This window comes from Heptranchias perlo, chromosome 15, assembly GCF_035084215.1.
Source record: "Heptranchias perlo isolate sHepPer1 chromosome 15, sHepPer1.hap1, whole genome shotgun sequence".
Lineage (NCBI taxonomy): Eukaryota > Metazoa > Chordata > Chondrichthyes > Hexanchiformes > Hexanchidae > Heptranchias > Heptranchias perlo.
In genome coordinates this window covers 2,434,019-2,447,950 of record NC_090339.1, presented here as the reverse complement: position 1 = coordinate 2,447,950, position 13,932 = coordinate 2,434,019, and the positions used below count along the sequence as shown (strand labels likewise).

Here is a 13,932-nt window from a genome sequence, read left to right as displayed (position 1 = left end):
AGTGTCTTGCTCAAGAACCAGTGTGGGGAATGCGCTGTACCAGGAGGTGATGGACCTATCAGCTGCCTTCTTTATATTACTGAGATCCCTCCCCTATCAGGTGCCCCTCTGTATCCTCTCTCACATCTATAAGCAGTTTACCTTTCACACAAAGGAAAGCGGAAATTCCTTTAATATTTTATCCTTGGTTTCCCCCCCCCAGCAAGTTTTACCCTTTACAATTCTAACCTCTCTAACTGCTGTTCTCCAGTTGTGATCTTAGTAGATTGATTTAATATTTGTAACAACTTTGTGTCTCCTCAATTCAATGGGCCCCTTCTATACCTTCAACATCCCCTTTCATCAGTTCTGGAAAACCACATTATTATTGAGTGAGCATCATTTTGCCATTGTATTTTAACATTCAGTTCTTCCACCTGGGGCCTTTCGAGATCAAACTGGTCGTGGTGCCTGTTACTGTTTTCTGTGATATCAGGATTAACCGGTGGTAACTCTTTGTGGTCCGGTGTACTGGACAGAGATTGTCAGGGCCAACAACAGGCTCCGTCAGAAAGAGCGTTCTTTATTCTAAACTGAGCATTTTTTCAGGTAATAACCCCTTTCAGAAAATTAATCCTGTGCGCTGAGAATAGAAAAGAGATGGAAGATTGGATCACTGCACTGAAATCTGTCCAAAAATTGGAAAATTATGAGGTAAGGAAATGGAAGGATCAATTCTCTTCATCCTCTGTCAGAACTGACATCTGGTCCAGGCTGTGTCTGCGCATGTATGTCTGCGCGTGTGTCTGCACATGTGTGTGTGTGTGTGCGTGTGTGTGTGTGCATGTACCTGCGTGTGCGTTTTTCCCTCTCTCTTTTGTTCTGCTCTTTTTTTAAATGCTGTTTGTCTGTACTTCCATTCAGTTCTGATGAAAGTGTTAACTTGCCTGCTCTCTCCAGTTACTCACTGATCTACTGAGTGTTTCCAGCATTTTCCATTTTTGTTTCTGAAACACTTAGTATAGTCAATTTTATTTGAATATAGAGAGCTGTATATAGTATATTATATATGGCCAAGGTGTATTGGTGTAAATTGGGTACGGTATATAATAATATATGGGTCTCTAGATGCTTCTGGTTACTAACACATTTTACACTCACGTTGACTTTTTTGTTCACATTAGTGACAAAATAAAATACAGCAAATTGTGTTCTAATTACACGGTATAGTATTCCCCAAACAGTATAGTGAGGACAAGGTGACTATTGGCTTAGTGTACTCTTTGCAAAAGTACAATTCGACGCATCCAACTACAGGAAGCGATAGTCCCTAAATCTCCATAATAATAAGGAGATTAAATGCATGGTGAAGGTCATGATAGGGGGGAGTGTACATGGGCTGTGGGAGGAGATTAAATGGGTGGGTAGAGTCCATGATAGGGGAGAGTGTACATGGGATGTGGGAGGAGATTAAATGGGTGGGTAGAGTCCATGATAGGGGAGAGTATACATGGGCTGTAGGAGGACCATGGTTGATAGACAACTGCTCATTTGTGTTTACTTGAGAAAATTCAGTTTAAAAAGTGTCCATGTAAAATGCTGAGTGTCCATGAACACAGGAAGGGATGTTTATCTGGCGCCAGCTCACTCACCTGCTGTGGAGCAGTGCAAGGCCTCCAAGATCTTTTTTTTATTTGTTCATGGGATATGGGCGTCGCTGGCAAGGCCAGCAATTGTTGCCCATCCCTAATTCATTTCTATTTCACCTGGTGTTTGATTGAGCTAGTTTCATATTGACTGCTTTCTCGTGATATTAGAACAGAGTACATTTGCCATTGCACCTTCCTTAGGCAAGTCAGCTGAACATGGAACACTTCTCGGGGATGCACAACTGGTACGCCTCATCCCACGCCCGGCCCACCTTCTGTAACGTCTGCCGCGAGGCCCTCTCGAGAATGACTTCTCATGGGCTCTCTTGCGAAGGTAGGTGGGAGTAAATAGGACTTTCCTGGAGATGTGAGTCATTCTGGGATGAGTTCGGGTCTCTTCCTGTTGCCAAGTCTAGTACCAGACTGAGTGCAAGATGTTGTGGGGGATAGGTGTTGGGACCAGGACTTGACTATGTATCATCAGTGATGATGTGGAGATGCCGGTGATGGACTGGGGTTGACAATTGTAAACAATTTTACAACACCAAGTTATAGTCCAACGATTTAATTTGAAATCTACAAGCTTTCGGAGGCTTCCTCCTTCCTCAGGTAAATGTCAGGAATTCCTCGAAGTCTACGCATTTATAAATCAGAGAACAATACATGGTGATTACAGACTGCCCCTGCAACTTCCCGTTGCCAAGGCAATCACCGTGTTCAGACAGAGAGGTGTCACCTACAGAACCCCCGAATATACATTCAACAAAAAAAAACAAACAGGGAAAAAACAGAGAGAGAGAGAGGCAGAAACATCCGGAAGGCAGAGAAAGCCAGCAAATGACCCGTTATATTAAAAACAGATAACATTTGTTCACTGGTGGGGTTACGTGTAGTGTGACATGAACCCAAGATCCCGGTTGAGGCTGTCCTCATGGGTGCGGAACTTGGCTATCAATTTCTGCTCGACAATTTTGCGTTGTCGTGTGTCTCGAAGGCCGCCTTGGAGTACGCTTACCCGAAGGTCGGTGGCTGAATGTCCCTGACTGCTGAAGTGTTCCCCGACTGGGAGGGAACCCTCCTGTTTGGCGATTGTTGCGCGGTGTCCGTTCATCCGTTGTCGCAGCGTCTGCATGGTCTCGCCAATGTACCATGCTCTGGGGCATCCTTTCCTGCAACGTATGAGGTATACAACGTTGGCCGAGTCACAGGAGTATGAACCATGCACCTGGTGGGTGGTGTCCTCTCGTGTGATGGTGGTATCTGTGTCGATGATCTGGCATGTCTTGCAGAGATAACCGTGGCAGGGTTGTGTGGTGTCGTGGACGCTGTTCTCCTGAAAGCTGGGTAATTTGCTGCGAACGATAGTCTGTTTGAGGTTGGGTGGCTGTTTAAAGGCGAGTAGTGGAGGTGTGGGGATGGCCATAGTGAGATGTTCGTCGTCATTGATGACATGTTGAAGGCTGCGGAGAACATGGCGTAGTTTCTCCGCTTCGGGGAAGTACTGGACGACGAAGGGTACTCTGTTGGTTGCGTCCCGTGTTTGCCTTCTGAGGAAGTCTATGAGATTTTTCGCTGTGGCCCATCGGAACTGTCGATCGATGAGTCGAGTGTCATATCCCGTTCTTACCAAGGCGTCTTTCAGAGTCTGTAGGTGTCCATCCCGTTCCTCCTTGTCTGAACAGACCCTGTGTATTCGCAGGGCCTGTCTATAGAGCGGAGAAACTGCGCCATGTTCTCCGCAGCCTTCAACATGTCATCCATGACGACGAACACCTCGCTATGGCCATCCCCACACCTCCACTACTTGCCTTTAAACAGCCACCCAACCTCAAACAGACCATCGTTCGCAGCAAATTACCCAGCTTTCAGGAGAACAGCGTCCACGATGCCACACAACCCTGCCACGGTAACCTCTGCAAGACATGCCAGATCATCGACACAGATACCACCATCACACGAGAGGACACCACCCACCAGGTGCATGGTTCATACTCCTGTGACTCGGCCAACGTTGTCTACCTCATACGTTGCAGGAAAGGATGCCCCAGAGCATGGTACATTGGCGAGACCATGCAGACACTGCGACAATGGATGAACGGACACCGCGCAACAATCGCCAAACAGGAGGGTTCCCTCCCAGTCGGGGAACACTTCAGCAGTCAGGGACATTCAGCCACCGACCTTCGGGTAAGCGTACTCCAAGGTGGCCTTCGAGACACACGACAACGCAAAATTGTCGAGCAGAAATTGATAGCCAAGTTCCGCACCCATGAGGACGGCCTCAACTGGGATCTTGGGTTCATGTCACGCTACACGTAACCCCACCAGTGAACAAATGTTATCTGTTTTTAATATAACGGGTCATTTGCTGGCTTTCTCTGCCTTCCGGATGTTTCTGCCTCTCTCTCTCTCTGTTTTTTTCCTGTTTGTTTTTTTTTGTTGAATGTATATTCGGGGGTTCTGTAGGTGACACCTCTCTGTCTGAACACGGTGATTGCCTTGGCAACGGGCAGTTGCAGGGGCAGTCTGTAATCACCATGTATTGTTCTCTGATTTATAAATGCGTAGACTTCGAGGAATTCCTGACATTTACCTGAGGAAGGAGGAAGCCTCCGAAAGTTTGTAGATTTCAAATAAAATCGTTGGACTATAACTTGGTTTTGTAAAATTGTTTACAATTATCATCAGTGAGGCATTGACAGCTTTAATTACCCTAATTACTGAAGTGTCAACATCATAAAACACAGCAGGAAGTGGAAAACAATAGACTTCTGTTTTAAAAAAGGACTCTTACACTGGAAATTTCCTGGAGGCATCTTTTGCTCCTGTTTCCCTCCGGCTGGATTCATAGCGGACAGCAGGGTCACGAGCCCAGGATGCAATGCGACCCTGCCACATACGCGTTCTAGAAAAAAACACGCGATGGATAGAATAGTTTCTGGAGCACAGGATTGTGGGTATTGCAGCCGCCATTATTGATCAACCAATGGCGGGTGGGGCGGTTTGAGGCAGGAAGTCATGTGATGATACCTCCCAGAATACGGTCCAACCAGAGTTGGCAACCCTATTTGTACCCACTGCTAGTGTGCATGTAAATAGTGTGAGACACAAGTCACTACACAGTTCTGAGATCCTCTCCATGTGTCGTCGGTCTTGATGTAGTCTTTGTGCTGCTGGTAGAGTCCAGGCTGACTGTTGGAGGCCATTTATATTGGCCAATGCTGGTCATGCTGAGAATAGCGTGCATATGTCAATTTAATACTGCCTCAAACTTAGTGTACCCTCATGGTGTGTCAGAGTCCTGGGCCGTGGTTCTGGAGAGATTCTCCTTGATGGGAAGGTGTTAGGCTGGGGTTTGAGAGAGTTCACAGCACACTAATGAATGCTCCTTTTTAATTGGCAGTGTGTAAATTCAAAGCTCACAAACGATGTGCTATCAGAGCAATCAACAACTGCAAATGGACCACACTGGCATCTGTAGGAAATGACATCATCGAAGATGAGGAAGGGGTAAGTACAGTAGAGAGGTTGAACTGAGGCTCTTCTGCTCCCAGCATTGGAGGCTTTAAACATAGAATATATGAGGTGGAGGGGCTGCTTATTAAAAATGGATCAATAATTTAAAAAAAATCAAATATTCATTAAATTAGATATGATACCATAAAATACATCTCATCCAATAGGGGGTCCTCACCTTAAACCTCTCTCTATTACAACCTTTCTTGTCTCTGTCTACATTTTGATGTTACTTTGGTCACTCTCCTCTGATCTTTCCTTTCTTGATCCTCCTCATCTCCAGCTCACCATCTTACTCACTCTTCTTCACTGTGTTGAAATCAAGACCCATCACATTGTCTCCTATCCAAACTCATTCTTTGCCATGATGTCAGAAATGTGAATTTATCCTCCCTTCGTCCTCCTTTTGTCCTGCTACTATCTTCAGCCTTTCAAAACCTAATCGCTACTTCCGGATCTATCTCATCTTTCACTTTTTCCAACTTCACCGGCCTCCTCACTGTGGGCCTTGTCCCTTCACCTCAATAAGGAAACTGAAGCATGGGGTCCTGCAGACATGAGGACCATTTGAGCACTGCCACGTGACGCTCTGGAATGATGGCTATGGGGCCTATCCCCTGCACCCCTCAGTCGCTGATCTCAGCTGTGTCACAACAGCAAAGGCCAAGTAACCAAGAACTTCCCTCTTAATGAGGGAAAGAAGATCAGCAGGAGAGTGGCATTGACCATTGCTACACAATTGCCCTGACCCCCGATGCACCCAGTCCCCACACACAGTTACCCCCAGCCAGTGTCACACAGCCTGTATAGGTATCGATGGAGCACATCTCTGCTGCCGGTATACACAGTCCAGGGAGAGCAGAGGAGGAGTCAAATAGGGGAAATAATTAGAGCGTGAAACCCCTCCCAGAATACAGAAACGTCCACGTGACACTGGACTTAAAAACCGACAAACACAAAGATGGTTGAATCTAGTACCTGTAAGGGGCTGGACGTCCATTAACAACAATATCAAAGGATCAATTGTCCAAGGAGATGAGACATCGGTGATCTGAAGAGAGAGGCCGGACCATTGGGCTCTATTTGTACTGTGACCAAACCCCTGTCAGTGTGTCCCATACAGCTCTGCTAATGTTTCTGTTATCTGTGTGAGTAATTAAATATTATCAGGGATACCCAGTGTGCACTGGATTGTTTGAACTTCTCTTGCCAGTGGTGCTGATTGATGGTCTCTGTCCTTGGACTTACTGCACCCTCCTCTGTTTCAGATTGCTATGCCTCACCAGTGGCTGGAGGGGAACCTGCCGGTCAGTGCCAGATGTGCTGTTTGTGATAAAGCTTGCGGCAGTGTCCGGAGGCTGCAGGACTGGAGGTGTCTGTGGTGCAAAGCAATTGTAAGAATTTAATCTCGTTTCCGATGTTCTTATGATATTTATTGTGCAGGCATTTTTAACAATGCACGTACCCATATCTGTGATTAAATCCAAATTTTAAAAAACTTAATTACAGCTGACTGACCTTAAGCTCACAAAAGGATAGTTTATCCAGCTGTCTCACTGCACACAAATTTCTACATGAACAGAAATAAATTGGGGTAGATCTTCCTGGGCAGAAGGCAGAGAGGGAAAGCAAGAAAGAACAAACTTGTATTTATTTAGCATTGTCCCAAAGTGCTTTACAGCAAATGAAAAACTTTTGAAGTGTAGTCACTGGTGTAATGTAGGAAACGCAGCAGCCAATTTGCACACAACAGTAATGGTTGTTGGAGGCCAATTATCTCAGCCCCAGGACATTGCTGCAGGAGTTCTTCAGGGCAGTGTCCTAGGCCCAACCATCTTCAGCTGCTTCATCAATAACATTCCCTCCATCATAAGGTCAGAAATGGGGATGTTCGCTGATGATTGCACAGTGTTCAGTTCCATTTGCAACCCCTCAGATAATGAAGCAGTCCGTGCCCACATGCAGCAAGACCTGGACAACATCCAGGCTTGGTCTGATAAGTGGCAAGTAACATTCGTGCCAGACAAGTGCCAGGCAATGACCATCTCCAACAAGAGAGAGTCTAACCACCTCCCCTTGACATCCAACGGCATTTCCATCGCCGAATCCCCCACCATCAACATCCTGGGGGTCACCATTGACCAGAAACTTAACTGGACCAGCCATATAAATACTGTGGCTACAAGAGCAGGTCAGAGGCTGGGTATTCTGCGGCAAGGGACTCACCTCCTGACTCCCCAAAGCCTTTCCACCATCTACAAGGCAGAAGTCAGGAGTGTGATGGAATACTCTCCACTTGCCTGGATGAGTGCAGCTCCAACAACACTCAAGAAGCTCGACACCATCCAGGACAAAGCAGCACGCTTGATTGGCACCCCATCCACCACCCTAAACATTCACTCCCTTCATCACCGGCGCACAGTGGCTGCAGTGTGTACCATCCACAGGATGCACTGCAGCAACTCGCCAAGGCTCCTTCGACAGCACCTCCCAAACCAGCGACCTCTACCACCTAGAAGGACAAGGGCAGCAGACACATGGGAACAACACCACCTGCACGTTCCCCTCCAAGTCACACACCATCCTGACTTGGAAATATATCGCCGTTCCTTCATTGTCGCTGGGTCAAAATCCTGGAACTCCCTTCCTAACAGCACTGTGGGAGAACCGTCACCACACGGACTGCAGCGGTTCAAGAAGGCTGCTCACCACCACCTTCTCAAGGGCAATTAGGGATGGGCAATAAATGCTGGCCTTGCCAGCGACGCCCACATCCCATGAACGAATAAAAACAAAGCAAGATCCCACAAACAGCAATGTGATAATAACCAGATAATCTGCTTTAGTGATGTTGGTTGAGGGATAAATATTGGCCAGGACACCGGGGAGAACTCCCAGCTCTTCTTCAAAAATAGTGGCCATGGGATTTTTTTATGTCCGTCTGACAGGGCAGACGGGGCCTCGGTTTAACGTCTCATCTGAAAGACGGCACCTTGGACAGTGCAGCACTCCCTCAGTACTGCACTGGGTGTGTCAGCCTAGATTATGTGCTCAAATCTCTTTCAAAGGCTTGAAACCACAACCTTCTGACTCAGAGGGGAGAGTGCTCCCACTGAGCCAACACCCCAATGTCCGTAATGCATTCTGCTTTACTTTCCTTCCATTTAAATTAATCAAAGGAAAATTGAGCAGGCTGCATTATGGGCCTGTGATCCATCCCAACTGATTTTTCTTTCTGCTCCACCCAAACAATAATTATGTGGTTCAGATGAACACCTACCCCATTGTCTATATATCAGTCTGTACTGTGCACTTGCTTTCAGTGAAAAGTAGAATAAGGAGTTAAATTAGAGAATCATAAGGACTGAATTGAAATGGGACAGCTGATCCAATGGCTCAGTAACAGGTTCTAGACAGAGCAGGTCCCGGGTGAGCTACAGTCAGCGCTGAGATAGCTGGTCTCAGCTGGGAGGGCAGTAGGTGCTGTCCAATTGGCCTCACCACCCCTGAAAGAGGAAGAGGAAAAATTAACCAGGACTCTCGCTTTTAACTAGTGCTTTCTCTAAGCCTGGCTTTCTGATGTTCCTGGACTTGCCTCGTGATGTTATTGGGCTTCCCTTAACCCCCTTGGCTCTTCCAATGAGAATCATTGGTTTCCGTCCCCTTGTTCCCCATTCGCCCACAGGTGGAAACAATCTTTCTCTGTTTGGTAAGGTCCCCAGGTTTCACTTACCCCTTTACTGGCTGCCCCTCACTCACTGCTGCTCCCACTCACCCCCTTGCTGCTGCTCCCGACTCTGTGGAAAATGCTGCTCCCAAGGCCCACTCCATTCCCAAGTCTCCCTCTCTCCCCCCACTCATGACCCTGACCCCCATTCCCTAATCTCCCTCTCTACCCCCACTCATGCCCCAATCCCCTGACCCCCATTCCCCAGCATCCCTCACTCCCCCCACTCATGCCCCAATCCCCCTGTCCCCTATTCCCAAGTCTCCCTCTCTCCCCTAAGCCCCCCACGGACCCCGGTTATGTCATGGAGCGGGGGTGGTGGAGTGGGGAGGGGCTGCTGCAGCGGGGAATTTGAAGCACTGTCATCTGCCAGACTGCCAACAGCAGTGCCCGGGAGAACCACGCCCCATTCGGGGAGACTCCCGGGCATGTAATGGCAGGGATGAGCCAGCTTCCTGCCCTGGTGTAACTTGGCCCATTGGTTCACTACACGTAGGAGGGAACTTTTAAACATGAGACTTCACAAAATAATACGCAGGGAAGGCCTGCTGTCTATCATTGCCAGTCTCCCCCTCCTCTCCTGGAGTATTGTTTCACGGGCACTGCCTGTCCTGCACTACCTCACCCAAGTGACCACTCTTCATGTGTAGGACCAGGTGACGAGGAGCAGCTTCTTTGATAGTGTGGTGGGGGGGGGGAATCAGAACTCAGCCTGCCCTGTCCGCCCTTAGATAATGTCCACACACACTTACTTCCAGAAGGAGTCACGGCAAGGAGGGCCTTGTAAATCCCACGGGAAACGCGAGTTGCTGATGTAAAGTGCCATATTTAAGGGACTGCAGCTTTCCGAGGAATTTGTCTGCAGAGAATCCCCTCAGCCCAACACCATGAATCAGGGATGCAGATACTTGCGGTCTGATTGAAAATCCACAGGACGGCATTCGATGGGCTGAATGGCCCTATCTCAGCCTTGGCTTTCTTAAGTGGAAGGTTCTAGAAAATAAGGAACAGCATGGGAACAGCTGAATGAAGCAGGAGAAGAGAAAGCTAAAATACAAGGGGAGTGGTCTAGAGAGGGCGGTGATAGGGAGAGAGGGTGTGTCTCTATATGTAACAGGGGTCTTCTGCTGCTGACCTCAGATCAAACACTGGAAACAAGTTCTGCTGCATGACTGCAACTTTATAGTTGAAGGGGATATTGAGTCTCTTTTTTTGTATTTTAAATTCTGTTTTCTTCTCCCTCCTGGTTTGGTACTTACAGTGGGAGTTGGGCACAGAGCCATTCAGCCCCTCGAGCCTGCTCTGTCATTCAATCAGATAGTGGCTGATCTGGACCTCAAGCCCCATTTACCCGCCTTAGTTCTATATCCCTTGATACCCTTACCCAACAAAAATCTATCGATCTCAGTACCGAAAGCTCCAATTGTCCCCCAGCATCCACAGCCTTTTTGGGGAGAGAGTTCCAGATTTCCACTACCCTTTGTGTGAAAAACTGCTTCCTGATTTCACTCCTGAACGGCCTCGCTCTCATTTTAAGATTATTCCCCTTCATTCTGGATTCCCCCACCAGAGGAAATAGTTTCACTGTATCTACGCTATCAAATCCCTTTATCATTTTAAACACATCAAACAGATCACCCTTAATTTTCTATACTCAAGGGTATTACAAACCTAGTCTATGCAACCTGTCCTCATAATTTAACCCTCTAAGCCCTGCTATCATTCTGGTGAATCTCTGCTGCACCCCCTCCAAAGCAAATATATCCTTCCTGAGGTGCCAAGAATTCTGTGTCTGGCTTTCGGGTATCACCCAGGTGTGAGTCTCCACTCTCAGGCTTCAGTCACCCAGTTCGGCCCTCCCCTGCACCTCGATCTGGCTCAGATTGGGATGGAGGCTCCGATCTCAATACACCTGGCAGCAGTTACTGAAAATACTTCTCTTTGGACCTGGCGTTCAATCAAGGGATCGTTTAAGAAACAATTTGAACTATAGTAGCTGAGCCAATTGAATCAGTCAGTCGGTACCAAAACTAAATTATAGCCCTTTCTCCCAGAACTCTATCACGGAATGACACTGTAACAGTTGAGTGAACTGAGCTGAGCTCAGCGTAGTCAATGTACTGAGTAATCAAAGACAAGGAAATCGAGAAGGGCATTGGGATTGGGTTGGGATTGAATATTGAAGTATTCATCCTGGCTCAACACCCTTCTGATGTGGAAGGAGTTTTTTTTTCATTCGTTCATGGGATGTGGGCGTCGCTGGCGAGGCCGGTATTTATTGCCCATCCCTAACTGCCCTTGAGAAGGTGGTGGTGAGCTGCCTTCTTGAACCGCTGCAGTCCATGTAGTGAAGGTTCTCCCACAGTGTTGTTAGGAAGGGAGTTCCAGGATTTTGACCCAGCGATGATGAAGGAACGGCGATATATTTCCAAGTCGAGATGGTGTGTGACTTGGAGGGGAACGTGTAGGTGGTGCCCTTGTCCTTCTAGGTGGTAGAGGTCGCGGGTTTGGGAGGTGCTGTCGAAGAAGCCTTGGCGAGTTGCTGCAGTGCATCCTGTGGATGGTACACACTGCAGCCATGGTGCACCGGTGGTGAAGGGAGTGAATGTTTAGGGTGGTGGATGGGGTGCCAATCAAGCGGGCTGCTTTGTCCAAATATGTCCTTTTTGGATTCTATATAATGGAGGCCAGCAGTGTCAGATCAGGTACAGCACAGGTCAGGTACAAAGTAAAACTCCCTCTATGCTGACCCATCAAACACTCCCAGGGCAGGTACAGCACGGGGTAGATACAGAGTAAAACTCCCTCCACAACGTCCCTTCAAACACTCCCAGCGCAGGTAGAGCACAGGTTAGATACGGAGTAAAGCTCCCTCTACACTGTCCCATCGAAAACTCCCAGGCAGGTACAACACAGATTAGATACAGTGTAAAACTCTCTCTACACTGCCTCATCAAGCATGGAAAGTTATAAATATTCACTCCCTTCACCACTGGCGCACTGTGGCTGCAGTATGTACCATCCACAGGATGCACTGCAGCAACTCGCCAAGGTTTCTTCGACAGCTCCTCCCAAACCCGTGACCTCTACCACCTAGAAGGACAAGGGCAGCAGGCACATGGGAACAACACCACCTGCACGTTCCCCTCCAAGTCAAACACCATCCCGACTTGGAAATATATCGCCATTCCTTCATTGTCGTTGGGTCAAAATCCTGGAACTCCCTTCCTTACAGCACTGTGGGAGAACCGTCATCACACGGACTGCAGTGGTTCAAGGCGGCGGCTCACCACCACCTTCTGAAGGGCAATTATGGATGGGCAATAAATGCCGGCCTCGCCAGCGACGCCCACATCCCATGAATGAATTTAAAAAAAGATAGAAAAATGGTAAAATCTGAGACATTAACAAAAAAATGTCGAAGGAAACAAAATGGAATTACATTGAGTAGGTTAGTGTAATAAATCTATCCCTGGTCTTTGAATAGATTTACTACTGTAGTATTATAATTACATAGAATTGCATAGAATTACATAGAATTTTACAGCACAGAAACAGTCCATTCCGTCCAATAGGTCCATGCCAGTGTTTACACTGCACACGAGCCTCATCCCACTTTACTTCACCTCACCTTATCAAGATATCCTTCCATTCCTTTCTCCCTCATGTGCTTGTCTAGCTCCTCCTTATTCCGCAAATAGTTTATTTGAAAGTCATGGGGAGTGAACGTTTCTCTGAAATTGTTGGCACTCCAAGGGCTGAGCTTTGAACCATTTTAATCTTTGTTAAATATCAGTGTGACCTTCCTGATTCTAAAACACTGAGAGAGGGTTTCCTTGTTTGCCGCTTGTAGTGAAATTGGTCTTGCATTCTTGGAGGGGTTCACGATTTCATCACATGTAGTGTAGAGTGGCAAATTTCTGGTGCCTTGAGAATGGTGAGAGAGAGAAACCAGGAAATTATAGACCTTTTAGTCTCACATTTGTTGTGGGGAAGTTATTAGAATCTATAATTAAGGAAAGTCTGATAGAGCACTTCGAGAAATTTGAGCTGATTAGAGAGAGCCAAGATGGATCTGTAAAGGGTAGGTCATGTCTTACAAACCTAAATGAATTTTTTGAGGAAGTCACTAAAGTAGTAGACAGGGGAATGTCAATGGATGTAGTTTATATGGACTTCCAGAAGGCATTCGGTAAGGTTCCACATTAAGAGACTGTTAGCTGAAATTAAAGCTCATAGAATTGAAGGCAGATTATTGACCTGGTTAGGAGACTGGTTAGGCGGTAGATGACAGAGAGTAGGGAATTAGAAGGAAGTGACTCGTGATGTCCCACATGGATCTGTGCTGGGGCCTCAACTATTCACTATATTTATTAATGAATTAGATAACACAATAGAGAGCCATATATCCAAGTTTGCTGACGACACAAAGTTTGGTGGCGTAGTAAGTAGTGTAGACAGGAGGATAAAATTACAAAGAGACATTAAGTGAGTGGGCATAACTGTGGCAGATGGATTTCAATGCAGCTAAATGTGAAGTCATCCATGTTGGACCCGAAAAGGATAGATCTGAGTATTTTTTAAATGGTGAAAAGCCAGGAACAGTGGAGGTCGAAAGAGATTTAGGAGTCACTGTACACAAAACACTAAAATGTAGTGGTCAGGTGCAAAAAATAATCAAAAATCCTAATGGAATGTTAGCGTTCATATGCAGAGGGATAGAATATAAAGGCGAGGACGTTTTGCTGCAGCTATACAAAGCCCTGGTTAGACCACATCTGGAGTACTGTGTACAGTTCTGGGCACCGCACCTTAGAAAGGATATATTGGCCTTGGAAGGAGTGCAGCCCAGATTCACCAGAATGTTACCAGGGCTCCAAGGGTTAAATTATGAGGAGAGATTACATAAACTAGGCTTGTATTCCCTGGAATATAGAAGGTTATGGGGTGATTTGATTGAGGTTTTTTGAATTTTGAAAGGAATGGATCGTGTAGATAGAGAGAAACTTTTTCTGCTGGTGGGGGAGTCTGGGACAAGGGAACATAACCTTAAAATCAGAG

At 46.9% G+C, this 13,932-nt stretch overlaps 1 protein-coding gene across 4 annotated transcripts in view; it reads left to right on the top strand.

Annotated features, from left to right (window-relative positions):
- si:dkey-172j4.3 (diacylglycerol kinase delta) overlaps nt 1–13,932 on the top strand; it is a 288,264-nt gene that overhangs the window by 193,510 nt on the left and 80,822 nt on the right. For all 4 annotated transcript variants that reach the window (XM_067996767.1, XM_067996769.1, XM_067996766.1 and 1 more), the window contains exons 4-7: nt 589–693; nt 1,830–1,962; nt 5,032–5,138; nt 6,413–6,538. In XM_067996767.1, coding sequence (XP_067852868.1) covers nt 589–693; nt 1,830–1,962; nt 5,032–5,138; nt 6,413–6,538 — 471 coding nt within the window. The remainder of the gene's footprint in view (nt 1–588; nt 694–1,829; nt 1,963–5,031; nt 5,139–6,412; nt 6,539–13,932) is intronic.